At 32.2% G+C, this 26,413-nt stretch overlaps 1 protein-coding gene across 2 annotated transcripts in view; it reads left to right on the top strand.

Annotated features, from left to right (window-relative positions):
• The window catches only part of Klhl4 (kelch like family member 4), a 91,564-nt gene that overhangs the window by 39,793 nt on the left and 25,358 nt on the right, over positions 1-26,413 (top strand). For both annotated transcript variants that reach the window (XM_027934628.2, XM_071606382.1), the window contains exons 2-6: positions 16,161-16,328; positions 16,717-16,853; positions 19,137-19,333; positions 23,455-23,667; positions 25,813-25,999. In XM_027934628.2, coding sequence (XP_027790429.2) covers positions 16,161-16,328; positions 16,717-16,853; positions 19,137-19,333; positions 23,455-23,667; positions 25,813-25,999 — 902 coding nt within the window. The remainder of the gene's footprint in view (positions 1-16,160; positions 16,329-16,716; positions 16,854-19,136; positions 19,334-23,454; positions 23,668-25,812; positions 26,000-26,413) is intronic.

Below are 26,413 nucleotides of genomic sequence, written 5' to 3'. Positions count from 1 at the left end.
GATCTTTGGGGTATATATTTGGATATCTGGATAGTGGACTCTTTCTCTCTGCTTCCTGATTGCAATGTGAGCTGCTTTCCTCTGCCACACTCTTTCACCATGATGTCCTGCCTCACCTTGCATCCCATGGAATGGATCTGGCCTTCTATGGACTAAGACCTCTGAAACTCTGAGCCCTCAAATAAACTTTTCTTCCCATAAAATTGTTCTAATCTGTTCATTTAGTCACAGTAGGAAAACAGCTTACTAAAACATTACTGTAATCTTGGGTAGAAGTATAGATGTAATTTCTGTAAACAAAATTGATGTATTAAGATTTGGTCAGTCAAAATAAACTGTTAGGTCTTTTAAAAAGTCCTATTGAAGGAATTTTGTTTTTCTTTTTTTTTTTTTATGCTGGGGGATGGTTTACCAGGCATTGAACTCAAGGGCACTCAACTAGAGCCACATCCTCAGTCCTATTTTTGTATTTTATTTAGAGACAAGGTCTCAATGAGTTGCTTAGCACCTCACTTTTGCTAAGGCTGGCTTTGAACTTGTGATCCTACTGTCCCAGATCTTCTGGGATTACAGGCATGTGCCACCATGTCCCGCTTGTTTTTCTTTTTCTTTCTTTCTTTCTGTTTTTTTTTTTCTTTTTTTTTTTTTTGTGTGTGTGTTGCTGGGGATCAAACCCAGACTCTCTTGCATGTTAGTCATGTATCTCACCACCAAGTTAAATCCTCAGCCCAGAAATCCTAGTTTTAATGTAGAAAATTGGCATCTGTTTTAAAGGAAAAACAGTCACAAATTTCTTGAATTTTATAAAATAGATGAAAAATGATAGCATTAAAACATTCTCAGCAGTGTTTAGAAAAGCAGTAAGTGTGTTGTATTTAAAATGTTGTCACATTAAACAATAAGTAAGAAAACATTTTAATAGTACTTTAAATCTGGTTGGAGAATTGCAGCTTCCTTTTACTTCTACCTTTGTAAGACCCAAAGCTTTACAAATTGCTACAGTAGACTTTCAGAAACCTCAGCCAGGTTAATGAATCCATCTTCATATTTAATGGGCTGTTATTTATGTATAGATTGTGTGAAATTTGATCTTTTAGATTCAGTAACCTTGTTTCAGATACTTTTGTCCCAACAAAGTGTAATCAAAAATTCATGAGGTTCCCTGCAGTTAAAATTCTCCCAAATTAACAACAACAAACAAAAAGTGGTTGCATGATTTCTATTGACCCTTCATCTGTTTAAATTGCAAATTTGACATCTTCTTTCTCATTAAATCCAGTACTTGATTATTATTTGTTGCTCTCATTTTTGTGACACATAAAAGTATATAAAATTGATAAAATGCTGGTGCTAAACATACTGTGCACATTTTTTTCTTCCAGGCATCTGGTTCATAATTGTCTAATTTTACTCAGGGATGACCTTCAGCCCACTGAAGGCAAGTGCAAACTACTTTCACTCTCTTTCTTTCATGGTCAAATTCCTGTCAGTTTTAATTTCAAAGACCCCTTAGAATAACTAATTCTGAGCATCCATTCTTGTTGGTTCAATTCCTTATCCCAGATTTTATGGTTTTTTCTTTCTTTTTTTTTTTCTGTTGTCACTTGTCCATAAATGTTTGCTAAGTGGCCTATGATTTTCCTGTGTTTAGCTTTGTTAATAATCTACTTTTGACTGCTACTTCCAATTTTCTTGTGTCATCTATAAGTAGCCTAGCTGGGACAAATACCAACACCATTTATAATAGGTACACATTCGTTCACCCTGTTCTTCATTCCTTACATATTTTTCTCACACTGTACTATTAATGCAGGCTATGCATGTTCTTTAAGACTAAACTTATCTGTTTTTTTCTCCATCCTTCTAAGGATACTTGGTAGTTTATCTTTGCTTTCACAATTAATGCCAGCTCTGGTGATGATGATATCTCATTTTTAAGGAGTGCTTTTTGTTTCATTAAAGAAATTCATATGTGGAAACTAAAAATGCCAAAGTCATGGAAACAGAGAGTTAGAATGGTGATTACCAGAGGCTAAGGACAAAGGATCAGGGGTCATGGAAGGGAAAGGGGTGATGGTGGTCAAAGTTCAGTTTCATTTCAGAAGAAATAGATTCCAGTGATCATATTCCAGTGATTATATAGCATAGTGTTTATAGTTAATAATGATGCATTTTATATTTTTAAAGAGCTAAAAGAATGGTCTTTAAGAGGCTGGGGTTGTGGCTCAGTGGTAGAGCACTCACCTAGTTCTTGCAAGGCACTAGGTTTGATCCTCAGCACCACATAAAAATAAATAAATAAAGTAAAAGTATTGTGTCCAACTATAACTAAGAAATTTTTTTTAAAAAGAATGGTCTTTAAATGTTCTTACCGCAAAGAAAAAAAGAATTTGAGGTTATGAATATGATAATTAGCCTGATTTGTTTATTCCATAATGTATACTTGCACCAAACATTACACTGTACCCCATAATACATAAAAAAATTATTTCTCAACTAAATATAAAATAAAACTTTAAAAATCCCCCTTCACACTTTTTTAGAGATGGAAGGAGTTGATAATAAGGGAAATGAACTTCTTAGTCACTTAATTTACATGTTGGAACTAAATTAATTATGTGAATCCAAACCTAAGCTCACAACAAATATACCATACTGCCTCCTCTTGAATTTTATTTTTATTTTACAATACAATTAAGGTAACATTTAATATTTTTTTTACATCTCTTGTGATGTTACAGTATATTTTTATTAAGTACATATATTTACTTTCAGTAAGTATTTATAAGCTAATGGGAAAATTTACCTTGAAAAAAATATATATATGAAAGTTTCCCCTCTCAAGACACAAGGAAAAGAATGAAATATATTGCCAAACTCCTGGTCTGTCATGAGCTACTTAAAGGACTGGTTTCAATATTGCCTGACTTACAGTTCAGAAGAAAACAGCAGCATAATTTAAATCTCTGATTGAAAATCACAGTAGGAAGTAATGGGAGTGTAACTTAAGTGAAAACTGCTGGGGAACTGCTGACTCTTGGCAAATTAGGGCTAGAGATTATATGTAAAACAATACAATGGACTATCTCAGGCACCTAGTAGAAACAGAATTGAGATTTAGGAAAATTGATACATTTGAAAGAAACCTGTATATTGTATAAAAACCTGTATATTGCATAAAAGCCTACACATAGGTTCACAGAAGTTGCGTAAACCGAAAAGTCCTGAAATCACATAAAGCCTTCTTGTTAGCAAGATAAGAAAAATACTTTTCCCACATATAGCCATTGTCCCAAGGCTGGAAGATGAGTTTTTTTTCCCCCTAAGTACAAAATTTTCAATGAAACATATAATAAAAACAAAATAGAACAGTGAAACATGTTTTATTAAAAGGGGCAAAATAAATATCCACAAATAGACCCTAAAGAAGCACAAGTTTCAGATTTACTAGACAAAGAATTTGTTTAGAAATCTTTCACAAATATGCTCAAAGAGCTAATGGAAAACAGAAAACATTAAAGGAAATCAGAGAAGCAATATATGAACAAAATTGAAATATCAAAGAGGAGATGACAATTACAAAAAGAATAAATCAGAACTTCTGGGGTGTAAAAATACAATAACCTAAATGAAAAATACACTACAGGGTTCAACAATAAAGTTTTAAGTAGTGCAAGAAAGTCTGTGATCTTAAGAGTATGCATATTAAGCAGACCAGTGTTCATGCAACTGGAATCTCCAAAGGAGAAATGAGAAAGGGTCACAGAGCTTCTTTAAAGTAAATGGTAGAGAGTTTCTCAAATTTGGATAAGACATATATTGACAAATACAATGAATTAATAGAACTCCAAGTTAGATAAAGCAAAATGATTCAGTTACAACCCCATCATAGTTAAGTTGTTGAAAGTCTGGTATGATAAAGAGATCATCCTAAAAGCAGCAATATGAACCATAATGTAAAAAGAATCCTCAATAAAATTATTGTGTATTTTTCAGAAGAAACTTAGCAGAATAGAAAGCAGTGAGATGATATATTTAAAGTGCTGAAAAATTTTTAATCAACCATGAATTCTCTGTGAAAGAACATTGTCATTCTAAATTGAAGGATCTTTTGAAAACAGAACAGTAGCCATGTGTGGAGGTGCACATCTGTATTCCCAGTAGCTGAGGAGGCTGAGACTGGAGGCTTGCAAGTTCAAAGCCAGCCTCAGCAGCTTAGTAAGGCCCCAAACAACTTAGCAAGACATTGTCTCAAAATAAAAAAAATAAAATAAAAAGGGCTTGGAATGTGGCTCAGTGGTTAAGCATCCCTGTGTTTGATCCTTTTTACCAAAATTTAAAAAAGTAATAATAAAACAATTGGAGATGTAGCTAAGTGATCGTGCACCCCTTGTTTCAATCCCTATTACATAAAAGAATATGGTAATGAGTATACAATATATAAAAAGGAAATGTTATGTCCCTAACATTATGGGAGGGGCATAGCTATAAAATGAGTATAATTTTGCATATAAATAAACGTTAAATCAGTATTAGAGTACAATGAATTTTTATAATGTCATGATGTTATAAGGAATTTCTTAGTAACTACCAAGAAAATATATATTGTGGCTCAGTGGTAGAGTGCTTGCCTAGCATGTGTAAGGCACTGGGTTCAATACCCAGCACCACATAGAAAACTAAATAAACAAATAAAAGTATTGTGTCTATCTATACCTAAAAATATAAAAAAGAAAATATATACATAGTACTCACAAATGAAAATGAGATGAGATTCTATATACTGCCTAATAAAGATTTGAAAAAAGAAGACTGATGAAGTAAATGAAAGACAAATCTATCTATCTATCCATATATATATATATATATATATATATATATATATATATATATATATATATATGACATTCAGGAAATAATACAATGAAAATGACAAATACTAATAAGTGTAAGTATAAATGAGTTAATCTCTTCAATCCCAAAGACATGCATTGGCCAGGTTCTTTAGGGAAAAAAAATCCAAATATATCTTTGCTAAAATAAAGTCTATTCAGTATAATTTCTATGTAAATACATGGCATATATTAACAAATAGTGACATAGTGACCTGGGTTAATATACTCCTATACTTTAATCAAACAAGATATTTTTTTGTTTGTTTGTTTTTTTGTACCAAGGATTGAACCCAGGAGCACTTAACCACTGAACCACATCCCCAGACCATTTTTTTTTATTTTAATACAAAGTCTTACTAAGTTGCCTTGAACTTGTGATCTTCCTGCCTCAGCCTCCCAAACCAATGGGACAAGATACATTTTAATGAAAAGACACCCACAAGAGACAGGGAGGGATATACTGATTAAAGGGTCATTTCACAAATAAAACAATTATGAAAGAAATATGCACAACACCACAGCTCCTAAAGAAAGTAAACAATTATTGACAGAATTTAAGGAGACTTAGATGGCTTTACTCTACTTTCAGAAGATTTAAATATCCCAATACACATAATCTACAGGAAAATCAGTTATAAGATCAATAATTTAATTACAGCCTTAGACAATATTATAATCTAGTGGACCTAAAAGATAAATACAGAACCATATACCCTGAAACTTTGCCAGCATAATGAGGGACTATATGAAAATATCTCAACTAACATCATATTGAAGGTTTTTCTTATGCTATTAGGAACAAGACAAGGATGCCTACTTTCACCATATTTTAGTCAGCTTTTTGGCTACTATGACTAAAAGACCCAACAAAAACAATTTTAGAGGAGAATAAGTTTATTTGGGGACTCATGGTTTCAGCAGTCTTAATTTGTAGACGGCCGGCTCCATTACTCTGGGCCTGAGGTGATGCAGAACATCATGGAAGATGGACATGACAGAGGAAAGCAACACAGGACATCACACCAGAAAGGAGAGAGAGAGAGCGCGCGCTCCACTCAACAAGCACAAAATGTATACTCCAGAGCCAATTCCCAAGGGACCCTCCTCCTCTAGCCACATTATCTGCCTATATAGTTACCACCACTTAATTCCCAACAAGAGATTAATGTACTAATAAGGTTCAGCTTCTCATAAACTAATCATTTCACCTTTAAAATTTCTCTTATTATCTCAAACATGAACATTTTGGGGACACGTAATATCTAAATCATAGCATTCAATCCTGGCCTCCAAAAAGCTCATGCTTATCTCACAATGCAAAATACATTTATTTAGTCTGTTTTCAAGAGTTCCCATATTATCAAAAGTCCAAGCATTGCTCAAAAGTCCAAGTTCAAAGTCTCCTCTGAGACTGAAGGCAAAATCTCAGTGTGAGCCTTTGTAAAACTCAAAAGCAAGGTTCATGTATCCAGTATATAAAAGCACATAGTAACATTTCCATTCCAAAATGGAGGAATAAGGGCATAGAAAGAAGGGGTGGGACCAATGTAAGACTAAAACCTAGCTGGGCAAGCAAATACTGTAGTTCTGGGTCCAGGTTCCAGGGCACATACCATCATGACAGTCTCTCCAAAGGGCTTGTATCTCCACACTTATGGTTTTCCTGATTGCAGCCCACATGACTCCTCTCTTGGCTTGTCCCTGCTCAATTCTTGCAGCTTTACTCAGCAGAAATTTCATGGTATTGGAATTTTTGATTTCAGGGAATCTCCACTGCAGTTTCTGTTTCCTTCTCACATCTTTGTGCTTAATGGCCTGCTCAGGGGCTGCCCACAGGAAATAGAACCTTACTGTCCTTTGCCTGACCTCCCAGGCCTTCCTTTGAAATCTCAGGAGACACCTCCATGACCACGTAACTCCAGCATCCTTCATTTCTACATGCAGTACTGGTACTACATAGTTGGTGCTAAGGTCTGCCACCACTTTGAGCACTAGCTAAGCCTCTATAGATGGTGACTGAAGCATCCTATGAGTGCCTGGGTGGCTGAGTATGGTGAAACAACTTCCTAGCACCCCCTGCCCACATAGCATGTTCTACTCCTTTCTTCTCAAAAAAAAATTTTTGGCACCCTTGAGCCTGAGATATGTGTGTCCTTGCCAATTTCAGAGATGCCCACAGCCATCTTTCCTATTGTTTCTGTGTAAAGTACTAGCAGCATATCTTTAGCGGTTGTTTTATCTTTAATTACAACAACTTCCTTAGTTCCAGTTTTACTCACAATTTACTGGGAAAATTTCAAGTTTTTCAAATCTATTTTCTTTGCTTTCTGCTCCTGATTATCACAATAATCTTGGCTACAAACTGCCAGCAATACTCATGCCACCCCTGAAGGCTCTGCTGTCTTGAAATTTCTTCTACAAGTTTAAGAAGTCTGTCAAGTTTAAATTCAGGCTTACAGAAAGTCTCAGGACATGAGCAAAATGTGGACAATTTTGCCAAACCATAACATGAGTAGTGTTTATTCTAATTTCAATTGCAATAGAGTCTTCCTTCTCTGTTGAAACCCCATGAGCCCACTTTTTACGACCTAGAGTCATATCAGCATTCTGCTATTATGAACTCTCATGAGAATCATCCACTCAGGTCAACCTATGACATTCTAAAGCTTTTGTAGCTTGTATTTCTAAATTTTCCAAAATTCCTCCCACAGATTCCAAAAAGATCAAAAAGCTTTTGAATCACATGGTTAGGTTAGTCACAGCAATGACCCCACTTCTTGGTACCAATTTCTGTCCTAGTAAGCTTTTTTGCTACTGTAACTATAAGACCTGACAAGACACATTTTAGAGGAGGACAAGTTTATTTGGGGCCTCACAGTTTCAGAAGTCCTAGTTCATAGATGGCTGGCTCCATTGATCTGTGCCTGAGAGGATGTAGAACATCATGGAAGAAGGGCATGACAGAGGAAAGCAACACAGGACATCACACCAAAAAGGGGGGGGGGGGGAAGAGAGAGAGATAGAGAGAGAGAGAGAGAGAGAGAGAGAGAGAGAGAGAGAGATCCAATCAACAAGCACAAAATGTATACTCCAGAGGCAATTCCCCAGGGACCCACCTCCTTTAGCCATACCATCTGCCTATATAGTTACCACCTACTTAACCCGTATCAGGTGATTGATTAATGCACTAATAAGGTTCAGCTTCTCATAACCCAATCATTTCATCTCTAAATTTTATTTAATTGTCTCACACATGAGCTTTTCGGGGACACCTAAATCTAAAACATAACACTCCTGTTCTTTTTAAAAATTTTCCTGGAAGTCTTTCCATAGTAGTTAGACCAATAAATAATCAAACATGTTTCATCTAATTGAAGAAGAAGAAAGATATATTTACTAACAAACTTAAACAGAAGTCTATTTAAAACCATTTAGGAAATGCAAATCCAAAAAACTAATGTAGCAGTTTGCATACACTAGGATGGCTATTATTAACAAAAGGGAAAAAGCCTAAAAAATAACATTTTTATTGAGCAGGTCTAGAAATGTAATTTTTTTAAGTTGGTGGGAATAAAAAATTGTGTAGCCACAGTGGAAAACAATATGGCAAGTCTTAAAAAATAGAACAGTACATTTACTCTATGATCCAGCAATTTCAATTCCAGGTATATTTATAGAATTGAAAGCAAGGATGTGAACAGATACTTGAAAATGCATGGTCATAGTGGCATTATTCATAATAGCCAAAATATGGAAACATCTGAAGGGTCCAACAATTGATGAATGGATAAAAAAAATCTGATATTCAGTCTTAAAAAGAAGGAATTTTGACACATGCTACAATGAGGATTGACCATGTAGCCATTATGGTAGGAAAAGTATCCAATCACAAACACAAATACTGAATGATTTCACTTATATGAGGCACTTAGAGTATTCAAATTCACAGAGGCAGAAAGTAGAATTGTGTTTGCTAGAGGAATGGAAAATGAGAGTTGGCTGTTTAATGATTATAGAGTTTCAGTTTCACAAGAAGAAAAAATCTCTAGAGATTTGTTGCAAAGTAATGTGTACATAATACCACTGACTGTTCACTCAAAATAATTAAAATGTTTTATAAGTATTTTACAATTTTTTAAGTTGAAGAAGACTAGGTGTCAGAGTAATATGATATGAAAGTCTCACAAAATTGCTAGGTTTGAATACAGGAGGGGAACATAAGCATCTAGCTCTAGATCCTTCTGAAAGTAATGTAGCTCTGCCAACACCTTTGGTTTAAATCAGTGAAATGCATTTTCAGACTTTTGTCTTCCAAGAACTATAACAAGTTTGAGTTATTTTAAGCTAAATAAACAACAACAACAAAAAGACTAAACATAGAACTACTCTATTAGCCTGCAGATCAAGAGATCAAGTTTTAGGTATATTTAAAAATAATTAAAAGCCAAAATCTGAACAGATAATTGTGCATCGAAATTTGTAACATTGTTAGTTAAAAAATCTACATGTAGAAAGAACCAAAATGACCATTGACATATTCATGGGTAAACAAATTTTGGTATATTCACACAAATAACTCTTACTTGGCCATAAAAAGGAAGACCATGAATGAAATTTAAAAATATATGTTTTATGAACTAAAACCATCACAAATTGGTAAATATTATATTGTACACTTAAATGAGATACCTATAGTGGTCACATTCATAGAGACAGAAAATAGAATGGAGGTTGCCAGAAGCTGGGGGGAGAAGGGAATGGTGAGTTATTATTAAATGAGTACAGAGTTTTGAATAATAAAAAAATATATATTATGGACATGGACGTTAGTATTGGTTGCAAAACAATATGAATGTAATTAATGCCACTGAACCATATACTTACAATGGTGAATATGGTAAATATTAGGTTATGTACATTTTGCTACACATTTAAAAAATCAGGAATAACATAATACAAATCCATTCTCAAGTAATACTTACAATCTATGTCAGGAAACTGAACTGATTGTGTTTTTAAAATGGTTAGGAGTTTGAAGATTCTTACCTGCATTCTGAGATTATTAAAGAAGAAACCAAATAACTGGCTTTATTCACTGTCACAGCATTCTGGGCTGTGACAGTGAATAAAGCACAAAAGTTTTCCACATTAATTTTATAGAATCTGATATTTCATTGTTATTTAGTATGTTTCTTGGATAAATGCATGGATAAATCCAAATTACCTTTTTAAATTATTTTTTTAGTTGTAGTTGGACACAATACCTTTATTTTATTTACTTATTTTTATGTAGTGCTTAGGATTGAACCCAGTGTCTCGCATGTGCTAGGCGAGCACTCTACCACTGAGCCATGACCTCAGCCCCGCAAATTAACTTTTATATTACTATTCACTTGTATATTTCTTTATGTTCCTAAATTTTAGTGTTAGTTGATTGAGGACAGATACTTTGACTCTTTTTTTTTTTAGAGAGAGAGAGAGAGAGAGAGAGAGAGAGAGAGAGAGAGAGAGAGAGAATTTTAATATTTATTTTTTAGTTTTCAGCGGACACAACATCTTTGTTTGTATGTGGTGCTGAGGATCGAACCCGGGCCGCACGCATGCCAGGCAAGCGCGCTACTGCTTGAGCCACATCCCCAGCCCAACTTTGAATCTTTTAGTTATTTCTATAGAAGGTAAATGTAAAAAGAGTAATACAAATCATTATAAATTTTCAAATGAAGGGGAATATTACATATTTGAACGATTTAAGGCAGAAGAAACTGCCTCAGTAAATAAATATGGAGTGAGAAATTGCACAGAGACAAAAATTGAATCAGCAATGTAATGAGATAAAGTACAAGGGATAGTCAAATAATTAGTAGAAAATAGCATACACTATGTAAAGGAAGATGTGATAGGGAGTATAAATTGAGGCTATGTTGCAGTTGTAAGGTAAGAAGTTTGTATTTAACCTGGTTAATAATTGTGAACTGTTTAATTGTTTTGAAAATCAAATGGATTCATGGAGGTATGTTTTACTAACAGTAATCCAGCAATATCTTACAGATCATTTAGAGAACAGAAAGTCATAAGTATGAATATTAATTGAAAAGCTGTAGAAAGGAATCAGAGCTTACATCAGGCTTACAACAATTCATAGAAAAAAGAAATTAGAGAAAGTAAACTAAAATTTTTGGTTGTCATTTACTTTTATATACTTTCATAAATATTTAGAACAAATCTGGAAAGTAAATTAATTATTGTTAGTTGTATAAAGAAAAATATTTGGTGGCTGGGGATATGGCTCAGTTGGTAGAAGTTGGTAGAGTGCTTTGTTCACATGCACAAAGCCCTGGGTTCAATCCCCAGCACCATAAAAAAAGAAAGAAAGAAAGAAAGAAAGATTCCACAGGATTAATTAATTTGCTTAAACTCACAGACCTAGTAGTAGCAGAGGTATGTACAAGCCTAATATTTTGTTATAAAATGCATAATCTTTTCACCATACCATACTTCATGAACCACAGTATAGAAAGATTTGAATAATATATTATGGGTCAAATAGGAGAATGAGGTGTATCATATAACTCTTAACTTTGGAAGGAAAAGATGGAGCTACTCTTTGACATACTAAGTTTGACATACTAAGTTAAATCTTCTGGTAGAAGTGTCAGACTGGCCATTGGAAATGTCTTTAGCTTAACAGAGAGGATTTTTATAAAGATTAGAATTCATAGGCATTTGATTAATAGTTGGTCATGACAGTGGATTAAATTCAAAGAGGAAAGAGAGAGCTAAAAATACAATCTTCAGGATCTGGACATTTTGGAAATTGGGAGAGAAAGAGAGGCTGGTAGAATATATACATATATATATATATATATATATATATATATATATATATATATATATATATATATATATATAATATATGCATGTCATAGAAACCAGAGAGGAGACAGATTCAAATAAGAGGGCATTGAAAATAATATTAAGACAATGGGATCTGATTACAGGAAGAGGGACTCTAATACACATTTTCATATAGAATTTTAACTGGGATTTCAACATGTACTCACTCAGATATATGGTTTTAACATTTTTCCAAAGATTTTCATTAGCCTTAATTTTAATGTGTGGGACTATTACATAAACATGTTTATAGTAAGCTTTTAATTGTATCTGAAAGTGCTTAAAGCAATATTTCTAGCAATGATCTTTGGACTCTCAGTCTCTCACAAGCCCATTTAAATACAGAGCATTTCCTTAGAGGAATGTGGTTTTTAAATTTTACAACACATTTTTTGTTTGGTACTGGGAATTGAATCTAGAGCCTCTTAACCATGGAGACACATCCATTTTTACTTTTTATCTTTAGAGGAGGTCTCAATAAGTTGTTTAGGGCCTCACTAAGTTGCTGAGGCTGGCTTTGAATTTGTGATCCTCCTGCCTCAATTTTCCTAATTGCTCTGATTACAGGCATGCACCACAACCTCCGGTACACTGTGAATTTTTTAAGGATATGTTATTTTATTTTTCATTGACATCTATGCCAAGAACACTATAGAATAATTGTATTTTGGCCATCAATTTTTGCCATATTTCAATTTTTACTTGTTTTAAAAATCTCATTGCAGTTCACTTATAGTACCATCCTGAGTTTAGACTCCAAGGGGAAAATAGTTTTTATTTAAGTTGGTGATGATCTTGTTAAGTGCTGCCTAAGAACAAACATTATAAATACCTAGTGCACTAAAGTAATAATTGAATTTTAATATTAAAACTCAAGTTATTAGGTTAGTGTATATACATGTATTCTCTTACTCTGATGAGACCCTAGAAGCAGTCATACCTAATAAATTAAGCACACCTAGTACCCAGATGTTGATTTCTAATATAATTAACCAATGAAAAGAACTTAGGATCCTTGCTGAAATGTCTGATTATACTTTAAAAAAGTAAGATTATGGCAACTTCTAGTGTCAGGCAGTAAGGGAAATCTAACAATAATTCTGTGATAATAAAATATGTCAAAGGGACAGATGAGCCAGTTGTAAGAGCTGCTAATGTTTAAACCTTGAATGATTTAAGCAACAGAATGAATGAAGCAGTATTAGTTTTTAAACCAAATTATACAGGAAAAGTCCATAAGCTGATATTTATATAAATACATCATACATTTATATATATGTACATAAATATGTTTATATTATGTAATTTTATTACTCTTCCAGAGAAAAATGTATATTAACTTATAAAAATTCAATGTAAGAATTTTTAAAACATTATATATTTATGTAAGTAAATCTTGTCAGTTAACTTAAGACTTAACTTTGTACAGAAATCTTTCATTTCCATTATTTCATTTGGTTCTTAGAAGAGTCTTGTACCATAAACATAATTGCTGGTAGTCTTAATATTATTTTCATCCCCATTTTGTAGGATAAAGTTAATAATTAACAAAGATAATGTGACTTGGCTAAGATCACTCATCAAGTATATAGCAAATACTGGACTTAAATTTAAATTTAAGTATTCCGCCTCCAGATCATAGGATCTTTTCATTCCATCATCTGCCTCCCATGTTATATCCTGTAGTTACTATACAATAAGACAATGGGACAAATATTCTCTAATGCAGTGGTTTCCATTATAACCTCTGATTTGACATTATGGTATCTAAACTGGAGACATGAGAATCATACTTTATGAGCTCTAGGTAATTACTATGATTAGGTAGGCAAGTATCAATGTACTAGCTTTCCTGGTGGTGATCATTACATTCTCCTTATATAATAACCAAGAGTATATTATAATTTTTTGCTTTATTTTGTATCTTTAGATTAATATATTTGCTGTATTTTGAATGCTAGTATTTTGATTTACTCATATCTCTGAGCACTGATTTCTTATTTTTAAAATATTTTTAATTGTAGATGGACACAGTACCTTTATTTCCTTTATTTATTTTTATGTAGTTGCTGAGGATTGAACCCAGTTTTTCACAAATGCTAAGCAAGTGCTCTACCACTGAGCTACATTCTTAGCCTTGATTTCTTATTTCTTGATTTGACAAAAGAGTTGTGTCTGTATTTTGAAGCATAAGGAACTTATTTGTGGTTCATATTTATTGGATTTTTAGATTCTTAAAAACCTGCATTTTGATTATGAAATAAATTTCAGATATAGAATAATTTCATTGTGTCCAAATAAGAGCATCCTAAACTAGCTTTAATCCTTGTCCAAGTTAGGCTGATTAAAGAAAAATAAGAAAATAAAATTGTTCCGTCACCAAAACTTGCCAAACATACCTCTTCTTTAGAAAGTTTCACATAATTGCTGTATACATGATGGTAACTAAGATAACAAAACACTGAATGCTTGATTGAAAAAATTAATGTGAATTTAACCATTACAGTTGCAGAGGAAATATTAAAATAATGTGAGTTAAATATAACCTGAATGTTTTCCTTTCAGTGGTTCCAAGGGATTTTCCTTTCTAGAATTAGTAAAGAAGATTGCCTCTAATGGGAAAATATAGGAAATTATTAGGCTATCCATATCATACGTTAAAGAAAAAGAGTTAAATTTAGCAATGTTTATTTGAGAAAAAAAAGGTTGTAGAACAGATTAAATTCTATATGAAGATGATTTAGAATGTCTTACCTCCAATGTGGTAAGCTATATTTATAGGCAGAAAACCAGGAAAGAGCATAGAGATGTTATCTGATTGGTGTAGTTCAGCCCATTCCTCATTTGATCATAATTTTCCTGCCTTTTTTTCCTGAGATTGCCTGAAGGTCCATCCTGATATATTTGGATAGGTCTCAGTCACTTGATTTCAAGGTTACTATTTATTTGCATAGCAAGCTATGGTTCAGTTCTCTATGAATGGAGGCCACTGTTGGGACAAAATTTATCATCAAAGTATGGAGATCGGTTTAATCCAATCTTAATTTAACACATGGTACCCTGGTTGTTAATACATTATAGTAACTTAAAAATTCTTTAAAGTCCAGAAGATTCAGAGAGGAATCATTTATTTGAGTTATATATAGAGAGAGTAATATCACCGTGGATCAGTTTTCTGTAAAACAACATAGGCTGTGTTAGAGTTGGGAAATTTAAAGCTAATCCTAATTGTTGGTTGGAATATGATGCCTGGAAACAAGAAAGGTAATGAGCAATATATTTAATTCTGTTCATTCAACAATCAAATTTGTAAAACTCTACCAATTATAAGACTGTGTGTGTTTCTATAGGCATTTAGATTCCTCCACTGTGTGAAATTCAAAATACACTAGTACAGCTTACATTATTATAAATACCACAATGATCACATTTTCCTAAATATTAAGCAATAAATAGTGGAAATACATCAAGTTTTCTCATAAGATTGACATATTGTAAAGAAAGTTACAAGGACTTTCAGGGATAAAAAATCTTCAAGAAATGTTTCTGAAGGTTAATGAGTAGCTCATAGACAAAAGTGGAATGAAAAAAATTTAATTATTTTGAATAATGTCTAAAGGTTATGTGTCCTGTGACATAAATTTGATACCCATTTAGATTCAAAGAACAGTGGTATTTTCATGATTATATTTGTGCATATAATAGTTTTTACTAGGGTAAAGCATTCATGATTATGATTACATTCCAAATATAAATACTAACCATAACTCTTCACTTTAATGGAGAGTGAGACAGTAATCATATGAACATATTTAAGATTATAGAGCTAATTTTAATTTTACTTTAATCCAAAATATTGTTTTCTGAAGATTACATGCCTAAATTTCTACTAGTGTTGCAGGATTCTCCACAGAGAGATAGGAAACTGGTTTATTAGTCCCAGCACTGGCACAGTGGATTCATATCCAGAGGCTGAACACTATGCACAGCCAGGGATTGCCTTACATACTCCCATTACATGTTAGCTGCTTTTTCTTCCCTATATGGCAACGCACATTCTGATTAAGTATTCTATACTATAGAGTTAGAACAGAATTGGACAGTGTCACCCCATAACAGAGTTGCAACAGAGTTGTGGCAGTGTTACCATAGAGTTAGAGCAGAGTTGCACATGTACATTGAATATACCATGTTGCTTTCTCTTTGTTTTTGGAGTATATGCACATAGCTACTGAGTGTGTCAAGATGCTTTCTCTTTGTTCTGAGAGAGCCCTTACCACACTAGATATGTGAATCTCTCTAGGAGAAAAAAAATGCAATTCTTATAAAATGTTATGATAAACTATATTTTCATTCTTTCTTACCTTTCAGACTGTATTCACAGTATACTGAAGAAATGAATACCTCCAGGTCTGAGGAGCAATACCACGCTAAAAACCATGCGGAGCAAACTCTCTGTAAAATGGAGAACTACTTGAAAGAGAAACAACTGTGTGATGTACTACTCATTGCTGGACACCTCAGAATTCCAGCACATCGGTAAGTATACTTATGCAGACAGAACATATGGTCAGTAGGGCCAACATGAATGAGGGAGAATAAGCAAATTGCTCATAAATTGGAACACTGGACAAATAGATTTATTTTCCCACATTGAAAAAAAAAACATTATATGATCCATTTCTTCATGCAATGTTTAGAAGAACCAAAGTTCAGAGAGATTATTGAAGGAAACAACACAAACTCTCTGAAAGAAGACCAGTTTACTTATCTGACCTTTCTAACTTCATTACATTTTATAGAATTATGAAAGATCTATGCAAATTCCAAACTGACCAGATTTACAAACTTATTGAAGAATGAATTTCATCTTTTTGGTGAGATTATCAATTTGATTTCAGTTCTTATGAAACATTACTATTTATAGGTTGGTTCTCAGTGCAGTGTCTGATTATTTTGCTGCCATGTTCACTAATGACGTGCTTGAAGCCAAACAAGAAGAGGTCAGAATGGAAGGAGTAGATCCAAACGCACTTAACTCCTTGGTGCAATACGCTTATACAGGTAAGTTCTGACATGAATTAACTCATTATAATTCTGCATTATATAAACTGTATTATTATTATTTTCAATCTACTGAGGATAGATGAGTTAAGTAACCTTTCTAAGGTAGTAAGAAGGGAGCCTATGAGTATTGAATCATAACAGAAAACAACGAAAGGTAAATAACATGCAGTAAAGTATTTTACCATGATAGTAGAGAATTATTTTAGCCCCCAATATAAGAAGATGTCCCTCTTGAATAAAGTTAACAAATTCTTGTTTTCAAAAGAAAAGTGGAAGTAAATTTTGACTAATTCTCTACTATAAAATTATGTTCTAATTTTATAGTAGAGAATTAGTCTCTTCCTTTGGGATTATAAATTCATATTTACTCAAATTCTAAAACATGACTCTGTGGGCCAACAAAGTATTTTGATCTTTTCTCCATAATGATTTTTTCATCTTTAGGATCTCCTACTATTTAATTACCTTTATGTAATTATATATTCATAGACTCTTCTAAAGGCTACAAGTGTGCATCTTGGCTTTCTCCAGGAGAATTGTTTTCAAACAATTTTGTTTACATTGTGCCTAAAATAAATTTGAAAAACAAAACAAAAAAAATACCCTTAAATTTTTCATTAATGACTAAAAGTTTATGTAATTTTAAATAGTTGTAAGGTGCAACATTCATAATATGTTGTAAATATTGATATTTTTCAAAAGTAACTATTACACTTGCATATTAAATGTATCTGGTGATATCTCCACACTTTATCAATTTAGTACCAGTAACCATTCATTTGAAAGTATATGTGTAGGGAAATTTCTCAAAAATTAAACATATTTTACTTACAACTCAGAGATTTCACTTTTAAATATATGTCCAAGAGAAATGAAAATATATGCACCCCAAAATGTGCACACAAATGTTTATAACAGCATTATTCACAATAATGAAAAAGTAGAAACAACCAAACTGTTTATAAAATCTGAATTTGTACATCAAACTTTGTAAATGCATAACATGTATATTAATAGGCAATACAAAAGGAATGATGTTCTGATAGATGGTACAACAAGAATGTAACTTTGAAAACATCATACCACACAAAAGACCACTTATTGTATTATTCCATCTGTCTTAGGTGTCCAGAATAGGGAAAGTCATAGAGAAAATGCATAGTGTTTGCCAGAGTATAGGCAAAATTGGGAGTGACCATTTGCAGATATAGTTAATACTTTTTTGCATTTCATGAGATATTGTCTGGGTTTTCTTTTCAAACTTCAAGAAAAGAAATAACATAAGAAAATGTACAAATGGACCAGATTACTTTACAACATATTTCACAGACTGAATTAAATATAGAACATGTCACAAAATTCTTATGGTTGTGCAGTCATATTGGATACATATTAAGTTATGTTTAGAAAGAAAAACTTAAAGAAATAGTCACTTTGGCTAAAACATTAAAAGTGGGGGTATATCTTAAAAATAACAATGTTTGCAATAAATTATCAATAATGCTTGCTCTAAAAATTGTAGATATATCATGATAAAGGAAATGATATAAATTACTTCTGATCCCATTTTTAAAAATCATTACAGATATTTTTAAACAAAGTCTATTTTTTATAAAAGCAAATACTTATATAAGCAGTTATTTATATGTAGACCCTGTGCAACATTCTCTTCCTTTTGAGTCACTTGTAGTACTCAAGTCCATGAATAATATTTGGGCAAAGATATCTTTACCAAATAATAGATGCATATACAAAAATTTGGATATAAAGGGCTCTTCTCATTTACCAAGATCTTTAGCTTCTCACAAATGACAGTTATTGTGTATGGTCAGTGGTATAATCTCTGTACAAAATGACATAATGTGCCTTAACTCATAATGTAGACAGTTTTTCCAGCTTTATTTAGGTATGATTGACAATTAAAAATAATATATTTAGGGTGATGTTCTTATGAATACATTAATAATAAATGACTGAGATAAGATTTAAATTCAGACTTAAGAAAAAACAATTTGTTGTTTTTGTAATGTTAATATTCACTGTTCATTCACCATAGTCCTTTTGATATTATACTTTGGCTCCCTTCAGTCCTATTAGTGTTTACACTCAGTCTCCCTTATGTATATCAGGCTCAAAACATATTCCTAGAGTATAACTACAGTATAGGAAAAAAAAACATAGCCTTAATTTGGAGGGAAATGGAAAATTCAACTAACTAGCACATTTTTTGCCATTCTTTATAGGAAACATAATCATTGTTTACTTTTTCAAACAATTTAGGTGTCCTTCTATTAAAAGAAGATACCATTGAAAGTCTGCTGGCTGCAGCTTGTCTCCTGCAACTGACGCAGGTCGTTGAAGTCTGCTCCAGTTTCCTCATAAAGCAGCTCCATCCTTCAAATTGCTTAGGAATTCGATCATTTGGAGATGTCCAGGGCTGTACAGAGCTCCTCAACGTGGCACATAAGTACACCATGGTAAAGCCAATTGTTTCAAAATAACTTGTACAAGTACTATGTAAATACTGGAATAAAATTAAAAGCAATATATAAACATAATTTACAGGTGACTTGCACATAATAGATAAAAATATTTGTCTAGTTGAGCAATACTCAGTTAAATTTTGTTAATCTTTGGAACCAAAAAGTTTTATTAAATCTCAAAACTTGAAGAAATGAAAATAATGCCAAAATTGAATTGTGCACGCATATATTGCAAATCAGATCTATATTATTAAGAAAAAATATTAATTCGCTGATGCTTTTGCCTAATTATTTAATTTCTAACATTGACATGTTATGATTTATAATGAAAGATAAATATCACTCAATAAGAAAATGCTAATATTAATAGATTAATTGAAAGAGCTTAATCATTACCAAAATTAATAACTCAGACAATTTTTTAGAGCTCTTACTTAAAATGTGCTAGGCACTGGGTTTATACTCAGCACCACAGAAAAGCAAACCAAAACCCTCTACAATTCTACTATTAATTATATTGAATTAAATGAAAGTGTCAGAATGCTAAACAAGTGCTCTATCACTGAGCTCTGTCCCCAGCCCTGTCAGTTTGTGGTAATTATTTAAAATTTCCATAGAATGAAATGATCTTTATTTAGTCAGGTGACAATCACATGAAATATGAGTTGTAAAGAGGCAAGGAAAACTGGACAGAGAATATAAAATAAGCCTTAGCATTAATGTTAATACTATCCTGATGCAAAGAAGAAAATGAACTTTTTTAACCTCTGAGAGTACTGACTGACATAAGAGATGGATCTTTCTATGAAACCTAATAAAGAATATTTTAAACAAGAAATGATTCCAGTTATTTAAGTTTTAAAAAAATGAAAGGCATGTGCTTACAAGTGAAAAAAGAGAATAGCATGTAAAATTGATTAGTAAATGTAACATTATTTTAGTGTAAAGACCATATATATATTTTCTACAGTTTTACACCAATCATAAAATTTTCAAATTTCTAAAATTTGCATTCTCTTAAAATTTCTTGTAAATTTTTCTTCTTCCTTCTTCCCACTCCATATCATTCCTAAACATTTGAAATTGCAAATATATTCCTTAAACAGTACCATTGTGTGGTAATCACATTATAATGGATTTGCATTTTAAAATGTGTCATTTAATTATGCTATTTGTATTCATGTGTCCTAAATACACATGCCACAGAATCTAAAGGAACAGCAGTTATGTAGTTCAAAGGTTAATCTTACCCACAAAAGCCAAACATGAAAACTTCCTGTTAAATTACTTAAATTCTTGAACTAAGTATTAACAGTTTCCTGCCTGGTATCTTACTCTTGCAGACAAAATAAGTTCTGATAAACAGCATGAATTATTTTTGTTACACAAAATGAACTTGTCTTCCTTTTCCTATTATGTGTCCCAAACTGAGTGTTAAAGCAGGATGTGTATAAAAATACAATGGTGTTGTCTCCCTTAATCCTCCTTTAGTATTATGTTAGTATCTATTGTGAGTACAATAAAATAGGTAAAGGGCTTGCTATAATAGTGCTTTTGTAATACTGCAAATAATTTTAGACCATATAATAATGCAAATAATTTTTTTTAATATTTGTTTTTACTTGATGTACCTTTATTTTTTTATTTATTTATATGCGGTGCTGAGGATCAAAATAAGTGCCTCACACATGACAGGCAAGTGCACTGCTACTGAGCCCCAGCCCCAACCCAAATGCTTTTGATATCTAAGAATAATGTTAAACAATTTAGAGATACAATTACAATCAGGTGAACTGCTAGATTGAATAAGCAGATTGTCCTCTATAATGTGGGTGGGCTTCATCCAGAAATACCCTTAGGGTGACACCCAGAAAAATATTTGGTCAAATGTCTGGGCACTCTGTGACATAAACAAGTTTCACACATAAAATTAACCATTTCAATCATGTAAATAGTTGTCTGTACCAATGAATCATTCAGCAAGCATGCTATATTCTTTTGTTAAATTTTATAGCAATTTAAATGTAGATGTGGAAAAGAGTTTCATAGTGAATACAAGACACAAAAGAAGATTCTTGGGAAGGTACATAGAAGAAAAAATTATTTACCTTAAACAAGGAGCAAAATAATTTCAAAATCAAAAATTTAAAATCAGACTTTAGGGCTGGGGTTGTGGCTCAGTGGTAGAGTGCTTGCCTTATATGTGTGAGTCACTGGGTTCAATTCTCAGCACCACATATAAATAAATGAATAAAATAAAGGTCCATCAACACTAAAAAATATTTTTTAAAAATCAGACTTTATGCATTACTAATTATTTGTCTACATGTACTGAATACTTCAGGGTCATATGTTGATAATTTAAAATAATACATATATTTGTTATTTAGACTTATCCAGATTGCCCAGCAATTTTCAATAGTCTTATAAGACAGCAACTCGAAGTCATACAAAATTCTATCAGAAAATCAAATTTCTAATTGTATGTAGTATGAACACCAAGTAAACCATTTCTACTACTTTCTTTACTCCCTCAAATGTATAATCAAATTTAATAGACCTTTTCCATTGAGTAGGCATCTCTTTCCTTTCTTTGTTCCTTTTGTGTCATTGTAAAATAGACACAAAGGAGAATGAAACAGTGTTTTCCATTATTTACCATAGTTTCAGAGCTTATGTAAATGTTGGCTATTGGTACCCTTAAGTTTTACAGTGTTTTATGTTTTATTAAGTCTTTAATAAAAATATTTTATCACTTACCAAAAAGTTTTAGCATTTAAAAAATGCAATAGACGTTATGTTAGAGGGTTACATCTAAGTCCAGATTTTGCAGCTTAATAGATCAAATAATATGTATTGCTGGCTTTCTCATCAGAGTAATTTCACTTCCTCGTAAGAACATATTTTGGATGGTTTAATGCTTGTGAAATATTTTATTAAAGTGTGAAATGCTGTATGAATGAGATATATTAGTAACACTATTGTCATCATTTTCTATGAGTGAGAGGATTTTCAATGTTTCTTTTTAATAGATGAGTTAATTTGAAACTTTATGACATCAGAGCTTCCTTAGGGGTCTATCAGCCTTGAGAATGCTGTATGGATAATTTTGTTATTAGGCTAACTCAGTTCTATAATGACTAATGTACGAGTAGATTTGAGGGATTGATTTGATTCATCCAGAGTCCCCAGTTATTCAGAGTCTGTCTTACTCTACTCTCAGAATATCTGTTTGCTGTGTAACATAAATTACCAGGTGCACATGTTTATGTCCATTTCAGAAGCATATTTTATAGCATTCAAAACTTCATATCTTCATTGTGAAAAATATTGTAGATTAAAATATTTCAAAAATATGTAATGTTTATAAACTAGAAAATATGGTGGTATTTTGATTAAAAAATGGAAACAGCTGTTTAAAATTTGATACTTGCTAAAATACATGAGAAAACATTTATAGAAGGGACATTGGAGATATAACAGAAATTGAAATATAGCCCTACTCTTGTCTGAAGGAACATTTCCTAACCCGTTTCAGATTGTCGAATCTGTTGACTGTGATGCATTAGAGAAGGATACATTTCCCTTGGTCAATAGTAGATCATTCTCTTCCATAAGAGGAAAGACTTTTTCATTTATCTCCTTTTATCATCTCAAAAAAGTACAATCAGTTGCTGCCTCAAATACATAGCTAGAGTTAACTCTCCCAGACCTTCAGGATTGCTTCCACCTCAAAACTTTTCAGCCTTTCTTTGGGTCTTTTTACTAAAGATCAACTAGGCAGTCAGTTCTGGAGTCAAAAACTCTTTTTGTCATGTAAACAGCTGGAAGAAAAAGCAGTATTATCAGCTCTGATATTCTTCATTCTTCCCATGTGATCTGTGAAGTAAAAGACTTTCCTTGTGTTCATTAAATAATTCCTAGTGGAAGCACTTGGACCCTAAGTTTCAGAAGGCTCCAATACTCCTGTCAGATAGCAATAGCACCTATTGCTATAAATGGATATATATCTATCTGACATTTTTAAAGATTAAAAAGTGAAATCCTTTGATATGCTTGTTTCCTTAAGAAAATTCTAAAATACAAAATTTCAGTAGATGACCTTTCTTTTCTAGGAACACTTCATTGAGGTAATAAAAAACCAAGAATTCCTCCTGCTTCCAGCTAATGAAATTTCAAAACTTCTGTGCAGTGATGATATTAATGTGCCTGATGAAGAAACCATTTTCCATGCTCTAATGCAGTGGGTAGGTCATGATGTTCAGACTAGGCAACAAGACCTGGCAACCCTGCTTTCTTACATCCGACTGCCATTACTTCCAGCACAGGTATGGAAATTTCCCCAGGTATAATGTATATTAGAGTTCTAAACTACCTCTAGGCACCAATCCATTCTTTTTTAAATTAGTTTTTTTAGTTGTATGTGACATATTGCCTTTATTTATTTATTTATTTTTATGTGGTGCTGAGGATTGAACCCAGTGCCTCACCCATGCTAGGTGAGCACTCTACCATTTAGCCACAATCCCAGGCCACCAATCCATTCTTTGATTGTCTATTTATTCAGGGAATATTCAATTTAGTGCACTCAGTATTTATTTCACAGAAAGTCATATTCAACCTTTAATTAGAAATATTAATATGGAAAGAGAGGAAACATGGATAAAAATACAGATAATCCCTACACATCATTATATTAATTAGTTTCAGTTTCCTCTCTTGCTAAATAGCACTTGTACCAAGCAGAGAAAATAACTAGTCTGACACTTTTTCTTTTACTGCTCACCTTCTAGGCAAGGTGTTTATAATAAGTATAAGAGCCTCCCACAGGAAGGTCTAGAAAAGAATCTGATTCTGGATAATATCTACCACCATGAGTAATTATCTGCTATGATTGAAAGCATATTTTCAGATGCACTAGAGCATCATTATAATGGCATCCTCATCATGCTTGCCAAACTGAAGGAATATAGCAAGGATGCTTCTAAGCAAACAACATTGATTTAGGCCCAAGGTTGACTTATCTCTTACTGAATCTTAATATTTGCATTTTAGTGAGACTGCAGTGCAGTGCCACTGCATAATTCCATCATTGATGGTAAGCACAATTTTTTTCTTTAAAAATTTATCAAAATAGATATTATTTATACTATATATAAAAGTATATTACCCATATGCATTTCATATTTATTGGTTCTGTTAAAGTCCTCAAACAGCATCCACATCAGAAAGAGGAGTCTTGTCTAGACTTAGATAGCTTGTGATAGTTTCATAAATATTAAAATTAATCCACTTTTTAACAAAATTGTTAACTGAATGTTAATATTGATAAAGATTGTTAATCCACTGATAGTTTCTCCATATATTACTTTTAGCTGTTAATTAAATCCCATGAAACTACATACTTGCTTTTAAGACTCCATACATGTGCAATACAATAACATTGATCACCCTTCTAACTATAGCAAATTTATCCAAAGGGCAAGGCAATGGTAACACCTAAAAAAGAAACATTAACATATATATGTAATTTTAGACCCACAGTTATAAATCTAGAATTGATAGATTAACTTCATAAACTATAGAAATGTTATGTTTATGTGAATATATGTATGCTTATGTGTGTTATTCTCAAGTGATTTATTAGGTTCTCTTAAACGGCACCATTTAAAATGTTATTGTCCCAGAGGAGGGAGGAGGGAAGTGAAAGGAGAAATACTGGGAATGATACTGGCCAAATTATATTGTTATATTATGTGCATGTACCAATATATAACAATGAAGCCTAGGATTATTTACATCTATTTTATACTAATAAAAATATGGAAGAAAAATATGTTCCTGTCCTAGCAATATGGCATTACCTTGGTGCTTATTAGAAACAATTTCTCAGGCCCATTTAAGCAATATTTGGGGGTCATGTTGAGAAATTCATATTTTTAAAATCTCACCAGATGAATTTTAGACATGGAATTTTAAGATGCACTGGTGGGTATAATATATCAGAAGTCTTTAATTTTACATTCCTTTAAGTCTGTTTGACTTTTTTAGCAAAGTAATTTTGTTTGAAGTTATTTTATTGGCATGAAGGGAAATTTCCAGCTCAAACATACAACCAGTAGTCTTTTGTACTCTTATCTCTGAGTGTGTTCTGTACCTATAATATGGATTATTTAAATAATAATAGTAACAATAATAATTTTATAAGTCCTTTTTTATATTCCTTCAGATGATATATGTACAAATTCAAATGGAACAAAGTTGCAATAGATCATTGATACTACTATGAAACTTCTAGTCAATTACATGATAAGTGAAAATAAAAATATCTTACTAATAAGAAACTTAAACTAAAAATAACAAAAATTATACACTTGAATTAGCTTCAGTTATCTTCAAATTTATATAAACTTAAATATTTTCTTTGTAATGGTGGACTCTTCACTTATATGCCATGCATCATTTCTTTTCAGTTACTGGCAGATCTAGAAAATAGTTCCATGTTTGCTGGTGATCTTGAGTGTCAGAAGTTACTCATGGAAGCTATGAAGTATCATCTCTTACCTGAAAGAAGACCCATGATGCAAAGCCCTAGAACAAAGCCTAGAAAATCAACTGTGGGGTCTCTTTATGCTGTGGGAGGCATGGATGCTATGAAAGGTAAAAGAGAGAAATAGAAAGTGCCTTCATTCCAGAAAGAAAAGATATAGTAAACATTCTCCAAATCAGGAAGGTGGTACTAAAGCCATGTTAAATGAGTGTATGTATTTATGTGTGTGTGTGTGTGTGTGTGTGTGTATATATATATATATATATATATATATATATATATATATATATATATAAATTTTCATAAATAAGTTATTTAATGTAATTCTGTGACCTATTTTTTTCCTTTTCATATGAGATATAATGCTTTCATTGATGTTGACTAAACTCCTAATAGACACTTTCAATGTATGCAACGAATTTTCAATTTGAATATTCATATTGCTATATGAAATGTTTTCAAGGACCACTTATTTGATGTTGGTCATAAAGGAAAAGGACAAGGACCTTCAGATTTACTTTTTG

The sequence above is a fragment of the Marmota flaviventris genome, chromosome X, assembly GCF_047511675.1.
Source record: "Marmota flaviventris isolate mMarFla1 chromosome X, mMarFla1.hap1, whole genome shotgun sequence".
Taxonomy (NCBI): Eukaryota; Metazoa; Chordata; class Mammalia; order Rodentia; family Sciuridae; genus Marmota; species Marmota flaviventris.
The sequence above is the reverse complement of the archived record's forward strand: the minus strand, read 5'-3'. Positions and strand labels throughout refer to the sequence as shown.